The 17,598-nt window shown below is 37.6% G+C and overlaps 1 protein-coding gene across 2 annotated transcripts in view; it reads right to left on the bottom strand.

Annotated features, from left to right (window-relative positions):
• The window catches only part of mtor (mechanistic target of rapamycin kinase), a 317,851-nt gene that overhangs the window by 152,976 nt on the left and 147,277 nt on the right, over window positions 1-17,598 (bottom strand). For both annotated transcript variants that reach the window (XM_051670135.1, XM_051670136.1), the window contains exon 30: window positions 8,412-8,551. In XM_051670135.1, the coding sequence (XP_051526095.1) occupies window positions 8,412-8,551 (140 nt within the window). The remainder of the gene's footprint in view (window positions 1-8,411; window positions 8,552-17,598) is intronic.

The following is a 17,598-nucleotide window of genomic DNA, read 5'->3' as shown; positions in this document are numbered from 1 at the left end:
CAGGGCTTTGTGATGGCCACTCCAATACCTTGACTTTATTGTCCTTAAGCCATTTTGCCACAACTTTGGAGGCAGGCTTGGGGTCATTTCCCATTTGGAAGACCCATTTGCGACCAAGCAATAAATTCCTGGCTGATATCTTGAGATGTAGCTTCAATATATCCACACAATTTTCCTTCCTCATGATGCCATCTATTTTGTGAAGTGCACAAGTCCCTCCTGCAGCAAAGCATCCCCACAACATGATGCTGCCACCCCGATGCTTCATGGTTGGGATGGTGTTCTTTGGCTTGCAAGCCTCACCCTTTTTCCTCCAAACTTAACGATGGTCATTATGGCCAAACAGTTAAATTTTTGCTTCATCAGACCAGAGGAAATTTCTCCAAAAAGTACGATCTTTGTCCCCACGTGCACTTGCAAACTGTAGTCTGGCTTTTTTATGGCAGTTTTGGAGAAGTGGCTTCTTCCTTGCTGAACAGCTTTTCAGGTTATGTCAATGTAGGAATCATTTTACTGTGGATATAGATACTTGTCTATCTGTTTCCTCCAGCATCTTCACAAGGTCCTTTGCTGTTGTTCTGGGATTGAGTTGCACTTTTTGCACCAAATTACGTTCATCTCTAGGAGACAGAATGCGTCTCGTTCCTGAGCGGTATGATGGCTGCGTGGTCCCGTGGTGATTATACTTGTGTACTATTGTTTGTACAGATGAACGTGGTACCTTCAGGCATTTGGAAATTGCTCCCAAGGATGAATCAGACTTCTGGAGGTCCACAATATATTTTTTTTTCTGATTTCTTTTGATTTTCCCATGATGTCAAGCAAAGAGGCACTGAGTTTGAAGGTAGGCCTTAAAATACATCCATTGGTACACCTCCAATTCAGTACACCTCCTATCAGAAGCTAACTGGCTAATTGTCTAATGGCTTGACATCATTTTCTGGAATTTTCCAAGCTGCTTAAAGGTACAGTTAACTTACTGTATGTGAACTTCTGACCCACTGGCATTGTGATATAGTCAATTAAAAGTGAAACAATCTGTCTGTAAACAATTGCTGGAAAAATTACTTGTGTCATGCACAAAGTAGATGTCCTAAACGACTTGCCAAAACTATAGTTTGCTAATATTAACTCTTAAAATGTGTTTCAATGACTTCAACCTAAGTGTATGTAAACTTCTGACTTCAACTGTATATGCCTTCCCTGGGAGACATTATCAGGAACCATGGAATTAGTTTTCCCTCTTATGCCAATGACACCCCAATTTATATTTCTTCGAAAACCAACACATTTTTTACAATTCTCCAAATTATGTCTTTAATGTGTATAAATGATATCAAACATTGGATGGCTAGACATTTCCTACTACTTAATTCCAACAGAACAGTGGTACTAATTATTGGAACAAAAACATCTAAAAATAAGCCACTAAAATATAATTTGACTCTCAATGGATGTACTGTTACGTTGTCTTAGACAGCAAAAAAATAAAAATAGGTTTTTATTTGATAGCAATCTGTCCTTTGAAAATCACATTTCCAGTGTTTATTAAAAAGCATTCTTCCACCTCTAAGTTATGCTAAGTTATGACACATGCTCTCTGTTTCTGATGCCGAAAAACGAATTAATGTGTTCATAACCTCAAGATTGGATTATTGTAATGCAATACTAGGAGGATAGCATTCAGGTTCAATAAATAAACTTCAATTGGTTCAAAATGCAGCAGCAGAGCTGACTAGAACCAAGAAATATGATCAAATCAGCCCCATTTCATCATCAGCATATTGGCTACCTGTTAAGTTTCATATATATATATATATATATATATATATATATATATATATATATATATATATATATATATATATATATATATATATATAGTAAATTCTGTTAATTACTTACAAAGCTTTGAATGGTTCGGGACTTGGGCAAACTCTCAGTTTAAGTCTAGACTAAAGACTAATCAATTCAGCCAGGATTACACCTAATTTATCCCTCAACTCATAGTTATGCTGCTTTATTTAGGTCTGCAGGAACCAGAAACACTTCTCATATTCTATAACTTTGCTTTAAAGTAAATGACATCTATGCTAATATTATTGTAATTGTGTCCCCGTTTCAACCGAGATATACAGTATATCCTGAGGTTACCAGAGCCTGCCAGATCAAGCTCCGGTCCTGCCTGATGTCTGACTCGTACTGCTGTGTGTCGCTGAGTGATGATGACTAACTGTATCCTGTGCCAGCCAGACCTCACTTCAGTCTCCTACGATGGACTTTACAAGAGGATGAATTGATGCCAACTCCAAGACATGGGATAATTCATGTGCCACTGCCTGAATCTTGGACTCAGGATAGACTTCACCACAATTCCCTGCCATAAGCTTTAAGCCGGACTGCGATGCCCCTCACTAACTGTTGCCTGTATTTTCTTGGTCAAAGGATGGACCACACTCTCTTAAAATGGACACATAGACAATTAATTAATTGCCAACTAAAACCTTGTTAAGCCAAATAACAAAAGGCATCTAAATGCACTTCCACACTTAATACATGATGAACATCAAAGACTTTGTCACTAATCTTGAAGTTCAAACAAAATCATTAGTTTAAACACTGGCCCCATAAAATTTACTAATTTAAACCATGACTTGTTGTACATATAAAAAAAATCAATTTATAAAAAATGTATATATATATATATATATATATATATATATATATATATATATGTATTATATTCATGCTGTTTAGCCAGAAGGGTAATTGCTCCAAAAGTGAGTCTTGATTCTCCCAAAGTTATTCATCTTATGGAGTTTTTTTTTTTTTTTTTTGTTCTTTACCACAGTCACCTTTGGCTTACTCACTGGGGGACTAAACACAAATAATATTTACATACTGGCACAATTTACAATCATATAATTAGCAAATTGCACAATGATGACTAATACATTACAGCTTTATTTTCTGTTATAGCATAATTTCCTGTAAAGCTGCTATAAAACGATGTTCGTTGTGAAAAGCGCTATACAAATAAAAATGACTTCACCTGACTAATGGGATACTTACTGTATAAGTAATGTAAAAATAGATACTAGTAAGCTTTAAGGAATAAATGTAAAAAGCTCTAGCATTAGTGTAGCGATTAGCATATGTTTTCCAACACATTGAGCTCTGATGCTCTGATGGTTTGAATTTGGCATACGTCACTCCCTATCATTTCCTGTCCTGTTTCCTCCATCACCATCAATAAAAATGGCAAAACAGTGGAACTGTTCCTAAACTGGATTTATTCCTGTCAAACTGTCCTGTTATTGGTTTCGCTGAATGACTGCAACAAATATAAGTCAGCCCTGAGACTAATCATGCCAGTTACTCTTTCACACACAATCCTTCCCTCATGTTTCCAAGGAAACAAATGATGCTCCTTTTACAGAAAATAATAGGATTTTCCTTTCAGCGGTCAATTGGACACAAACACAGAGCGAACAAATCTGTGCTTTTTTTGTCCACACGATCAAATCCTCACCTCGCTGTGTGACGCACATTGAAAGGAACCATATCTCGCAGCTGGAATATTTTGCAGGAAAATGATAGATGTGATAAGAGGTTGACAGGCAAACTGTTTTCCCAAGCTATAATATTTTGCAGTTTGTATTTCTTTGAAAATTTCACAGCTTGTACTTTTTCCATCATTATAATATGTTTCTTGGTATTATTAACAAGAATCTGTCACTGTTAGAAAAGATGCAAGGTCCTAAACATTATGTTTGGCACAAACGGAAAGTTGAATGTGTAAATAATGAAATTTACTGTAGGTTAGGTAACTGCTGGCCACAAAACTGCTTGCTTGAAGAGAAACATAGACCTGTCACAAAGGACAAACATCTGCCTTAAATATCAGATGAGAGTTACATGAAAATGTGGAAAAAATGGAAAGGAATTCAAAGATTTTTCCTGCGATACAATGGAAAAATGGCATGCATAAAGTGACAAAGGAAAATTTAAAGAAAGAACTGAGAATAAGAGACTAAAACTCCAAGAATAAGGGACTGTAAAATTTAAAGCCTGTCCACTTCTTTAACAAGCAAATGAAAAATAATTGTTTCACACGGCACGCATGAGCAACATGTAATTGAAGCAGCAACTGCAACAGCAGGCTTGCAACACAACAGAACTGCAGCAAATAAAGTGAATGCTAGGTTTTAATGGCAATATATTATAAAATGGTTATTAGGAGTGGGCCATTGAGAACTGTTACAAACTTTTATTCAGACTTTAACTAATATACTCATGTTATAATTTACATGAATAAATTAGGACTACATTTACATCCAAAATAGTAATTTATCTACACAGAAAGGAACCAAAACCAAAATCCACTCTGGACAGGAATGGGAATTGTAAGGAACTTAACAATTACAATTACTCTTAACCATTATGATTCCATATGATTCAATTTCACAATTCTCTTAGTACTTTTGAGAAAGAAATATTCTGAAATAAGAAATGCAATTCTCATAACATTTACTGGCCTCAGCAGCCTGTTGCCAAATGAGAAAATTCATAATGGGTATGCCTATCTTTTAACTACACACTGTAATATAAACAACCAGTCGGTAACTGCACTGCCTGATTTAAGTCTCAACAGCCTTAAATACAACATTATATAACACAGTAACAGCTCATTTAGAGTTTTACATGATGAAAGTCATATACTGTAGAGGTCAGTGAGATAAATTCAGTAACCACTCTGACTGATGTTTTTGATGCACTAAAAAGTAATGTTGGGTTTGAGTCCACCTTAGTCGAGTCTGAGTCAAGTCTGAGTCTTTAAACAATCGAGTCCGAGTCGAGTCCGAGTCCAAAAGGGGCCGAGTCGGACTCAAGACCAAGTCCGAATTAATCCGTTTCAAATATCTGAATTAAAATTGTAACCGTTAACTCAACATCAATATTTTAAGCTTATTTTAACCTTCACAACTAAGAAAAATAATTTGTCAATATAAATGCAAAAAACAATTGATTAGTATCCTGTTGAACAAATTTCAAAGTTGTTTCAGAATGAAAGCATATGCTTTATGTGTATGAAGACAAAACTGTCATCCAACAAACTTCTTATTGCATTCTGTTGACATTTCAATTATTTGCTTTTCCCCTCCACTCAAACATACACCAGAGAAAGTGTTAGTCATTACAACCAGAGTTATTATTATTTCAAATTTCATTTTCAATTTGTCCATTCAATTTAGTTTAGTTTTATCTAAAATTATGGGTGAAATACATTTAATGTAATTAATAAAATACATTTAATGTGTTTAATACATTTAATAAATGGTCATATTAAAACATTTAATAATGCCCATAAAATTAAATACAACAACATAAAATAAAAACAGAAAAGATCAGATACCATAAAAAAAAATAAAAAAAAGTCAATATAGTCGATATAGTCAACATATTCAGTTAGAAATGACTTTGCGTAGTAAGCGCGAGTCTGATAAAATGTGTTCTATTTAATAATTTGCAGAGTTGGGGAACATACTTTTTAAAGTGTACTTACGTAATTTATATGTCTGGATGAGAGCGGCAGAGCACGTCTGGCGAATGGCGGTCTCTTTCCCGCACTCACATACAGCACGGGTGTGCAGGCGAGAGAGTTATAAAAGTACTTTGAAAGAGTGTGCACTGCTGCTCTCAGCCAGAATAATCACACATAAGGACATATACATGTGAAAACTGATGCGCAGTATCAAATACACAGAATGTATCATAGTACTAATTGTAGAGAGCACATCAATACAAGACAAAGGCAAATCCCGGACATTTAGAGGCAATTTTGAAATCCCGGCCAGATGCTTTTTTCAGGTCTGAAAAAGAGGACATGTCTGGAGAAAAGAGGATGTATGGTCACCCTATGTTACATTATTTTTTTGTTTGTTTGTTTGTTTTTCATTGCATCACAAATGCCATGGACTCATAGAGTCTGAGTCAAGTCTGAGTAAAAATGCATCCGAATCCGTGACAAGTCCAAGTCCATTAAAATTGGACTCGTGACTCAGACTCGAGTCCGAACTGGAGTACCCCAACTCTACTAAAAAGAACCGGTTCATAAGAGTCATTCATTCGAAAACCACACTACACTGGTCATGCTGTATATTTCAAACTGTAGTTGAAAAAATAGCACATAAGATTCATTTGTACATGAATTGGTCCATGCTGTGTTTCACACTATAGATTCTGAAGATCTAGCTCATAAATTCTATTTGTTTGTGAATCAGATATCACTGGTGGCGCTGTATGTTTTGCAGCTAGACTAGGTTAAAAAGAACCAGTTCATAAGAGTAATTTGCTTAGGAATTGTACTATACTAGTTGCACTGAATAACACAGCAGGAAACACTGAAATTTTTTTAGTACGGTTTCCCCTTCGCATTGGCAGAAAAATGCACATTCAAGAACCATTAACAGAACCAAAAAAATCATAAGGTTTCTGTATTAAAAAAAACAAACAGTTCTTTGTTCCCAAACCTAATTCTGGATTCAGTCAAACAAGAGTGCAACAGTCTTTGTTCAGGAAGTAAAAATCCCATTCAATTTTTCCAGTCAAATTGATTTCCAATTATAATTTATAAACATTTCAAGACAGAACTACCTTGAGCTCTGAGGTTATTCATCGATGGTATATGTTTCTGTTGAAGCCATCCATCTATGTTATTTCAACTTCGTTGTTTAGATAGCATGATTTATAGCAGAATTCCTGGTAAATAACTACATTACCCATGTCACAGCAGAGAACGGTTCACCAATCAGAAAACCTGCAAAATTTGCCTCTGAGCAACCACCCAATCCCATGACGCACTAAGTGATGTAGATGAGTCTGTCTCCCTTTACCCTTAAACTACTCATCTAATTGTACATATCGGAATATTTTGCAATACATTTTAAATATATTGTTTCTATACTTACTCTATACCTAAAATCAATAGTTTGATATATTCACATCGTTTTTTATTCAATTACATCATTCACAATGCTTCATGGGATTGTAGTTTGTACCCTTGTGAAAGACAGTAAGTACACAGCCTTGTACTTTTGTCTTTTTGTCCAATTTTTAAATACTTTTTTACCTCAAAATAAACTTTGTGATGTTGTGATTCACCTTGAAGCTGGATTGTTTGGTTCATGGCTTAGAACTCTTTTAAGGGGGATTTTATGAAAAGCCTATGGATAAAAAGAATGGGAAAAATACTCTCAGAACCCAGACACTGAATAAGTGGGCAATGCACTGTTGTGCTTAATTCCTGAATAGAAAGTACTGTTCGTGTACTTGTCACTGCGTGTGGAACTTGCATCAAGCTCGACAGAGTAGACAAGGGTTTGAACAGTAGTTTGCTCCAGTATTTTATTTTACTTCATAAAAGCCTACTGTATATTGCAAAAGGATGCGTTGATAAATAGGTGCATTTTCAGTGTATTTTCTGCTGAGGTGAGCACATTATGTGCACCAAAACAGCCTCACCACTTGCAAAATTGGTCAAGCTGGTGTGTAACCAATTTAGCTGGTCAGCAAGTTGATCTTCCAGCCTGACCAGCTGGCAAGTGCCCCAAACCCCTCTAAAACCATTAAAACCGTACTTTTTAAACATTCTACATAAATAAAGAATTGGCTTAACATGAAACAGGGTGTCCATGTTCTTAAATGCTTTCATTTTAGTTCAATGTCGTGTGTGAATGCTGTAACCTGTGAACATACACACCAATTAGACACTGCTTCAAGGATTAGTTCACCCAAAATTGAACATTTTCTCACCCGTTACTTACCCTCATGCCATCCCAGATGTGTATGACTTTATTTCTTCTGCTGAACACAAATGAAGATTTTTGGAAGAATATTTCAGCTCTGTTGGTCCATAAAATGCAAGTGAATGGGTGCCAAATTTTTGAAGATCCAAAAAGCACATAAAGCCATCATAAAAGTAATCCATACAACTCCAGCAGATTAATTAATGTCTTCTGAAGCAAAATGATAGGTGTGTGTAATAAGTAGATCAATATTTATAACTTTTTTTTTAATAAAAATTCTAAATATTGATCTATTTCTTACACCTAGCATTTCGCTTCAAAAGACATGAATTAATCCACTGGAGTCATATGGATTACCTTTATGATGACTATATGTTCTTTTTGGTACTTCAAAAATGTGGCACCCATTCACCTGCATTTTATGAACCTACAGAGCTGAACTATTCTTCCAAAAATATTAATTTGTGTTCTGCACAAGAAAGTTATACACATCTGGGATGGCATGAGGATGAGTAAAGGATGAGATCATTTTCATTTTGGGTGAACTAATCCATTAAGCATGCTTTGTGAAACAGGCCGTATGTTGCGTCTGTGTTTGCATACCATTCACCGAGTGCCTCCAGACATCTCATGCGACCCAAAATAAGCTCCGGATCATCTTTGTTCATGTCGATTTTTTTATCGTAGGCGACAAGAGCATCTTCCCACTCATGGAGTTTCTCATACCAGGTGGCTTGAATCTCCTAGAGAAAATGAAAAACAACAACATAAGCACATTATGACAATAATTCCAATGTAACAATGTAAAACAGAGCATACATGATGTCATGATGAATGGCAAAACTGATTAATAGAAAAGAAAATTGGGCAGGTGGTGGTTGAACTTGCTCAGAAACCCAAATTCAGTAAACCACAAACCCATCATCTCATGGCATTGAACAATCAGAACTTTCAATCTCTCACACTCGCATCCAAATGAATGCAACCAGCCCAGTATGGACAGTTCCAATTGTTGTTCCAACTCTCGGCAGGAGGGAATAGCTACAGTTTATTTTCAATTGGCCTCGAGTCCACCCCTAGCACATCTACCAGACAAGAGTAGAAATGGAGGGTCTACTGATGTATATATCACATTTCACAAGGTCATATTTCATAAATTTTGGAAAATAAATCTTTAAAGCAGCCTTTCTGTTTGTGAATGAGAGTCTAAAATTCTCAACTCTCATTTGTCACAGTCATACAGTGTCAGACACACACATCTGTATGTCATTTGGACCCAGTGAGGTTCAAAATGCTACAACAGACAAAAACAGTAAAATTCCCCCTCAGAAGCCTGAATGTCACTAAAAGGGGCAAAAATGGAGAGATTGTAAATAGGAAAGTAACAGCTACATAACCACCCAAAGGTGGTTTGCTAGTTTAAGCTGGTTTTGCCCATCCCTGGTCTGTTGACAGGTCGGCTGGCTGGTTTTAGAGGGTTTTCAGGCACTTTTCAGCTGACCAAGTTGGGATACCATTTTAAACCAGTTAAGACCATCTTCAACTACTGTAGCTGGTTTTCAGCTGGTCAGCCACCTGGTGTCCCATCAGCTGTATGTGACAAGTGCCTAAAATGCCTCTAAAACCATTAAAACAGACCAGACTATTCAGCTTGACAAGGCTGGGAGATCCTCTTTTTTTCTTCTTCTTCAGAATATTAAAACTAAAAAGTTGTGGGTTGCTTTATCATTTTAAACAAAGTATTGGCTCCTAATGTTGTTTTAAGTGAACAAGTAAGTGCATAAGTTAATACCTTGACAAATATGACTTTCCTTCATACCAAAAAAGTACACACAAGATGTGCAGCGGCATTCAGAGATCATCTTGGAGCAATTAGGAATCACAGGGAGAAGCAATCAAGTCTTAACAAAGAAAGACTGTCTGTGGAGTTATGCAATAGATGTGGAAAAGTAGCGGCACAACTTCCAAGACATGTCCTGTTTATAGATGTTATTTTATTTCTGGACTGTGTCTGTCTGCAGAGCAGGAGACACTTGAAGGAAAGGCAGTATTATGCATCATACATAAGATAAAATCGATGCATCAAAACATCTAAACAACTAGGAAACACCATTTGAACAACTTCAAAAGTTTCAAATGTTATACTGCATAAAGAAACAGCTTCATTTAGCTCTTACAATGTGACCCTTCAGATAAAAAGAGACAGATACCACAGACAAATGGTGTACAGATGTTGCACAAGGTTTACACCACTTTTGGGTTTTAGCTACACAGATAAACTTATCTCACACCTTGCTTGGGAATGGCTGCACATCTTACAAACAATGAGTAACATTGGGGTTCCTAAGTCTGAGACCGCACTAAAAATCTGAGAAATAAAATATAAAGTGAAATGAATCAGAAATATTAAAGATTCTGCACTATTTCATGGTCACTAATCAAAGTAAGAAATGTACACAAATGTAAGAAAAAATTTTAACATTTGTTGGGCCTCATGTATTCAGATAGAAGACAAAGGCAGGCCTAATACAGTCGTAAAAACCTAACTAAAGCCCCCACCTTCCAAGTCGTAAACCTTACTGATAAAAATCGCGCCAAAATCAAACAAAGGGAGTCCAAAACAGACTACAAATCCATGAAGCCTTGCTCACTAAAGGATCGAACTCTCAACTCCTATTGGATGAGGCACACAACAGAATGTCACCTCAAACCATGACATCATCAGGAGTTGAAATACCTCTGAAATGCTTTCGTGAGTTGCTTCCAGCAACTTTGCTTGCAGTGTGTGGACGCAGTTCAACGCTGCTCTCACGTGCAACCTCGTGGCAAAAGGAAGTAACGTCCGACTTGAAACTGTAGCCATACAATCTCCATCTCGCTGGACGAGTTGAGATTACTCTGTGTTCAACCGAACACTCTAACGGATCTGAAGGAGACCGCCGAGCAATTCGCATCTTCATCTGTTTGCCTACAGAAGTGAAGAGATTAAAGATTTCTCTTCCATCTTCAATCAAGTCGACATTTCTGAGTTCTCCGCCAGCCCGCCGAGAATCAACAGCCGTACCACCCGCCGACAGAGCGAGGAAACGGCCTCCCGTCATCACCCAAGCCTCAAGGAACCGGGTCAGAGTTAAAGGACGGAGGAAAACACATTCTACCTGTGTCCTCATGCGATTCAAGTAAGAGGTTTACGTCTGGGCAGAGATAGAATATTATAGTGTGTTATTCTTGTGTTTCTAGGTTTTTGCTTGTACAGTTTACGGACCGCCATGTCCGCTCATTATTAATACTCAGGGTATTAATTATCACAAATTTGTTTTGCTGTATTGTGGTCCAACCAAATTGGATTGTTGTGCAATTTCGCCATCGTGGGTGAGACAGCAACTGAGTTCATCCATTAAAGAGTCAAATAACGCGGGACTTTTACGAGCCCCGCTCGTAAAACCGCGTCTCTGAGTGATAAACTGAGAGCTGCTTTCTCTCCCACTATCGCAAAATCGGCTTTAGGGCTGTCACTTCTCTCTCTCTCTCTCGTACTAACCACACTGACACACACATACACTGTCACACACACACCTTATGTGTTATAGGATTATTTTATTTCCATATCTAATCATATCACTGTTTAGTTTGTAGTTGTAAGTCGGAAGTTTATTGACTGCATTGTATTAATTAATATTACTGCATAAATAAACTTTGTTTATATTACAAAGAGAAGTGTTTTGGTTTGTTTTGCATACGCCTGTGTCATGCTGACGGGATGTCAGTGCTCGGATTCAAACCTTCATTCATTGTTTTTTCCCGAAAATCGATATTCTTTGGATGTCGATTTTCCTAAGAAAACAATCTAATATTGAGACTGTTTTACTATTTGGTTATTAGTCCCTGATTTCAGGGTGGTGCCCCGTCAATGTTAATCCTTATTAATATTCTATTGATTTTTGATAATTGATAATTATCTTTGATGATTTTTGAATTTGAATGATCAATAAGCTAGTGTTAATTTTAATTAATGTTTCACTGATGTTAACAATTAACGATTATCTTTGATAATTGTTGATTTTAAAGGATTAAAAAAAACTAACATTGATTCTCATCAATGTTCTATTGATTTTAATAATTAATAATTATCTTTGATAATTATTAATTATTGCTATTAACCAAATTTGCTCCTAAACTTAGCACACTACATTTACTGGAGCCCCATATGAGGTTTTAATGAGTTAGATTCAATTGATTAATTCAAATATTAATTAATAACTACAGAAATAATTATTAATTATTTCTGATAGTAACACTGATCTAAACAACCAGTAAAGCCCTACACATTGATCATTTTAATTCCTTTGTACAGAAGGTCAGATTTCCTTACTTCCATAGAAGTTCACAAGATGCTCTTTTGAACATTCTCAAATCATGCTGGGATAGCATGGACCAAACTTGTGCTGTCCATGTCAGTTTGAGTGTTTATTTGTTTGGTGTTTATTGCCATATCAGCTACAATGGCTATTTCATGGCAAATACAGGTGGCAATCAAACAATTCAAAAATACAACACACCTTGCAAAAACAATACATAGAAAAAAGGCAGACTGTTCAATCCAGTACAGTAAATACATTATATAAAAGATCCTTTAGCTGCACCTTTGATACAAATTTCAAGAGCTTTCCTGAGCACATCTTACAAAACAAGTCTTTCAAGGTTTTTCCAGATAAAAAGCGTTGCCTCATGACGTTAAAAATAGGGCAGATCAGGAGCGCATGTTTCAAAGTCAAAGGGGTGTTACAATATTGTCATTTTGGTGGTTCTTCACCTTTCAATAAATACACATATGTCAGTCTAGTGTGGCCTATACAACACCTTGTGTACACCACTTGGTCATGTCTAGATTTGAAGGGATAAATATATCTTATTCCAACCACAGGGTTTATTTCAAATAGTTTGTTATTAAGACATCCTTCCCATTCCATTTGCCATTTATTTAAAATATAGTGGTTGAATAGGGGGTTGAGGACCAAAGGTGGGATTCTGCACTCTTTAATTCTTTCCGTGAGGTCTTTTTTAGCAACCATGTATGCTTGCTCATTTCCAAGAAGACCGCTATGTCCCGGGATCCAACAAAAGATTATGTTGCAATTGTTTCTCTGCAGCTGAATAGCTTTCATTAAAATATCAACAATAATGGGATGTTTCATCTTCAAAGATTCCAGTGCTTGAAGACAGGATTTTGAGTCAGTGAGTACAATAAAGTTCCGCTCTTTTGCATTTTCAATATATTCCAGAGCCAGAAGTAGAGCACGGGCATCTGCTGTAAAAATGGAACTTTGGTCTGGGATGCGAATGCTATAGCGTAGGTGACCAATCACTGCTTCTGCGGAAACCTGACTGTCTATTTTCGACCCATCTGTGTATATAGGTTTATGGCAGGGATGAAGGTTTCTTACGTCAAGGACGTGCTGTTGATATATATGTGGGAGGGTTTTAGCCTTCTTATTGCAAGTCAATTCCAGGTTGATGCATAATTTATTTAAACTCCAAAGGGGAATTGGGCAGAAGGTAGTCTGGCTTAGAATATCAAGATTTACATTTGAAGTCAGAAGTTTACATACACCTTAGCCAAATACACTTAAACTCAGTTCCTGACATTTAATTGTAGAAAAATGCACTGTCTTAGGTCAGTTAGGATCACTACTTTATTTTAAGAATGTGAAATGTCAGAATAATAGTAGAGAGAATGATTTATTTCAGCTTTAATTTCTTTAATCACATTCCCAGTGGGTCAGAAGTTTACATACACTTTGTTGGTATTTGGTAGCATTGCCTTTAAATTGTTTAACTTGGGCCAAACATTTTGGGTAGCCTTCCACAAGCTTCTCACTATAAGTTGCTGGAATTTTGGCCCATTCCTCCAGACAGAACTGGTGTAACTGAGTCAGGTTTGTAGGCTTCTGTGTTCGAGCACACTTTTTCAGTTCTGCCCACAAATTTTCTATTGGATTGAGGTCATGGCTTTGTGACAGCGACTCCAATATTGTGACTTTGCTGTCCTTAAGCCATTTTGCCACAACTTTGGAGGTATGCCTGGGGTTATTGTCCATTTTGGAAGACCCATTTGCGACCGAGCTTTAACTTCTTGGCTGATGTCTTGAGATGTTGCTTCAATATATCCACATCATTTTCCTTCCTCATGATGCCATCTATTTTGTGAAGTTCACCAGTCCCTCCTGCAGCAAAGCACCCCCACAACATGATGCTGCCACCCCCATGCTACACGGTTGGGATGGTGTTCTTCGGCTTGTAAGCCTCACCCTTTTTCCTCCAAACTTAACGATGGTCATTATGGCCAAACAGTTCAATTTTTGTTTCATCAGACCAGATGACATTTCTCAAAAAAGTAAGATCTTTGTCCTCATGTGCACTTGCAAAATGTAGTCTGGCTTTTTTATGGCAGTTTTGGAGCAGTGGCTTCTTTCTTGCTGAGCAGCCTTTCAGGTTATGTTGATATAGGAGACGTTTTACGGTGGATATAGATACTTGTCTACCAGTTTCCTCCAGCATCTTCAAAAGGTCCTTTGCTGTTGTTCTGGGATTGATTTGCACTTCTCTAGGAGACAGAATGCATCTCCTTCCTGAGCAGTATTATGGCTGCATGGTCCCATGGTGTTAATACTTGTGTACTATTGTTTGTACAGATGATACATGATGAACATGGTACCTTAAAGCATTTGGAAATTGCTCAAGGATAAACCAGACTTGTGGAGGGAGACAAATTAACCAGACAATTTTTTTTTCTGAGGTCCTGGCTGATTTCTTTTGATTTTCCATGATGTCAAGCAAAGAGTCACTGAGTTTGAATGTAGGCCTTAAAATACCTCCATAGGTACACCTCCAACTGACTCCAATTAGCCTATCAGAAGCTAATTGCCTAAAGGCTTGACATCATTTTCTGGAATTTACCAAGCTGCTTAAAGGCACAGTTAACTTACTGTATGTAAAGTTCTGACCGACTGGAATTGCGATATAGTCAATTAAAAGTGAAACAATCTGCCTATAAACAACTGCTGGAAAAATTACTTGTGTCATGCACAAAGTAGATGTCCTAAATGACTTGCCAAAACTATAGTTTGCTAATATGAAATCTGTGGAGTGGTTAAAAAATGAGTTTTAATGACTTCAACCTAAATGTATGTAAACTTCTGACTTCAACTGTATGTCCAAGTTTTCTATATGTGGTCTGATGTGCATTCCAAACAGTCTGATATAGCTGGGTCTGGTCTCATACAAATACTGTGGATGGAAGATTGGCATGCAAGCTGGGTTGTGTTGATTTGTCTTTATCTTAACTGTATATTGAAATCTAATTTGAAGAAGTGGTTCATTTGCTTCCATGTATAAACTTTGTATAGGAGAAGTCCTGAAGGCTCCTGAAACAAGTCTCAGTCCTTGATGACATACAGTATCCAGCATTTGTAGGTACAATTTTCTGGCCGAACTGTACACTATACTCCCATAATCCAGTCGAGAGCAGACCAACAGTCTGTATAGCCGCAAAAGGACAGTGCAATCTACACCCCATTTTATTTTTGACAGTACTTTAAGAATGTCCAAAGCTTTCAAGCTGTCGGCTTGTGTACACACAGTCATTAAAGCATAAGAAGGCATTCCAAATACAAATCAGAATCAGAATGAGCTTTATTGCCAAGTATGCTTACACATTCAAGGAATTTGTCTTGGTGACAGGAGCTTCCAGTGTACAACAATACAAAAACAGCAGCAAGACATAGATAATAATAAAAATAAAAAATAAAAAATAATTATACACATACGTACAGACACACACATACATACATACACACATACGCATGGGTAGTGCAAATCTAATACAATCTGTTATGTACAGTGCAAATACAAATCTGTTATGTACAGTTCAAATGTTTTTTTTTCCTCTCAGAGGAATGAAATGGCAGAAGAGGTTGGATGTGTTGGATAATTATAAGAAAGACTAAACTGTGTATTGCACATAGTTGTTGCTCAATGGGGCAATTTAACTGTTCATGAGATGGATAGCCTGAGGGGAAAAAACTGTTCCTGTGCCTGACGGTTCTGGTGCTCAGTGCTCTGAAGCGTTGGCCAGAAGGCAACAGTTCAAAAAGGTAGTAGGCAGGGTGAGTGGGGTCCAGAGTGATTTTTCAAGCCTTTTTCCTCACTCTGGAAGTATATAGTTCTTGAAGGGGGTGGGGGTGGGGGGGGGGGGCAGGGGGCAACCAATAATCCTCTCAGCAGTCCGAACTGTCCTTTGTAGTCTTCTGATGTCTGATTTCATAGCTGAACCAAACCAGACAGTTATTGAAGTGCAGAGGACAGACTCAATGACTGCTGAGTAGAACTGTATCAGCAGCGCCTGTGGCAGGTTGAACTTCTTCAGCTGACGAAGGAAGTACAATCTCTGCTGGGCCTTTTTCACAATGGAGTCAATGTGGGTCTCCCACTTCAGGCCCTGTGAGATGGTAGTGCCCAGCAACCTGAATGACTCCACTGCTGCCACAGTGCTGTTTAGAATGGTGAGGGGGGTCAGTGTTGGGGTGTTTCTCCAAACGTCCACAATTATCTCCACCGTTTTGAGCGTGTTCAGCTCAAGGTTGTTTTGACTGCACCAGACAGCCAGCTGTTTAACCTCCCTTCTGTATGCAGACTCATCGTCATCTCGGATGAGGCTGATGACAGTGGTGTCGTCTGCAAACATCAGGAGCTTGACAGAGGGGTCCTTGTACTTACTTGTACAGGTACTAGAAGTGAATTTCCCCTGTCTCACAAGCTGCTGCCTGTCCATCAGAAAGCTGGTAATCCACTGACAGATAGACATGGGAACAGAGAGTTGATGTAATTTATTCTGGAGTATAGCTGGGATGATGGTGTTGAAAGCCGAACTGAAGTCCACAAAAAGGATCCTTGCATATGTCCCTGGTCTGTCCAGATGTTGCAGGATAAGATGCAATCCCATGTTGACTGCATCATCCACAGACCTGTTTGCTCGATAAGCAAATTGAAGGGGATCTAGAAAGGGTCCAGTGATGTTCTTCAGGTGGGCCAACACCAGTCTCTCAAATGATTTCATGACCACAGACGTCAGGGCGACAGTCATTAAGTCCTGTGATTTTTGGTTTGTTTGGGATGGGGATGATAGTGGAATGTTTGAAGCAGCATGGGACTTCATACTGCTCCAGTGATCTATTGAAGATCTGTGTGAAGATGGGGGCCAGCTGGTTAGCACAGGATCTAAGACATGCAGGTGAAACGCCATCTGGGCCCTGTGATTTCCTTATCCTTTGTTGTTGAAAGACGCGGCTCACATCATCTTCACAGATCTTAAGTGCATGTTGAGTAGCATGAGGGGGAGGAGGGGGGTTGCAGGAGGTGTTGGTGTTTGTGTGAAGTGAAGGTCAGAGAGGGTGTGGGGTGTGAGATTGGGCCTTTCAATATACATACATTATACATACATTTCCAAAGAAATTCATGTTTTCAAATTATGTAAATTTTTCAACTTAACCTTTCATTCAAATTGTTGTTCACAATACAATCTGTTATGATTTATTTATTTTTTATTGTTATATTTTTTATTTTTTATTCAGAAGCTTTTTTACTAGTCTTACTGGCAAATTCACTAAATAGTTGTACAACGGTGGTGTGTGGTATTTCAGCAAAAACTGTTCACTAACTACCAGCAATCCAGCCACAATCAGCTCTGAAATTGTGCTACATTTTAAGTATTTCAATTAAGTCATTGTCATTC

Source organism: Myxocyprinus asiaticus, chromosome 33 (assembly GCF_019703515.2).
Source record: "Myxocyprinus asiaticus isolate MX2 ecotype Aquarium Trade chromosome 33, UBuf_Myxa_2, whole genome shotgun sequence".
Lineage (NCBI taxonomy): Eukaryota > Metazoa > Chordata > Actinopteri > Cypriniformes > Catostomidae > Myxocyprinus > Myxocyprinus asiaticus.
Note: the sequence above shows the minus strand (reverse complement) of the source record. Positions and strands in the feature narration are given on the sequence as shown.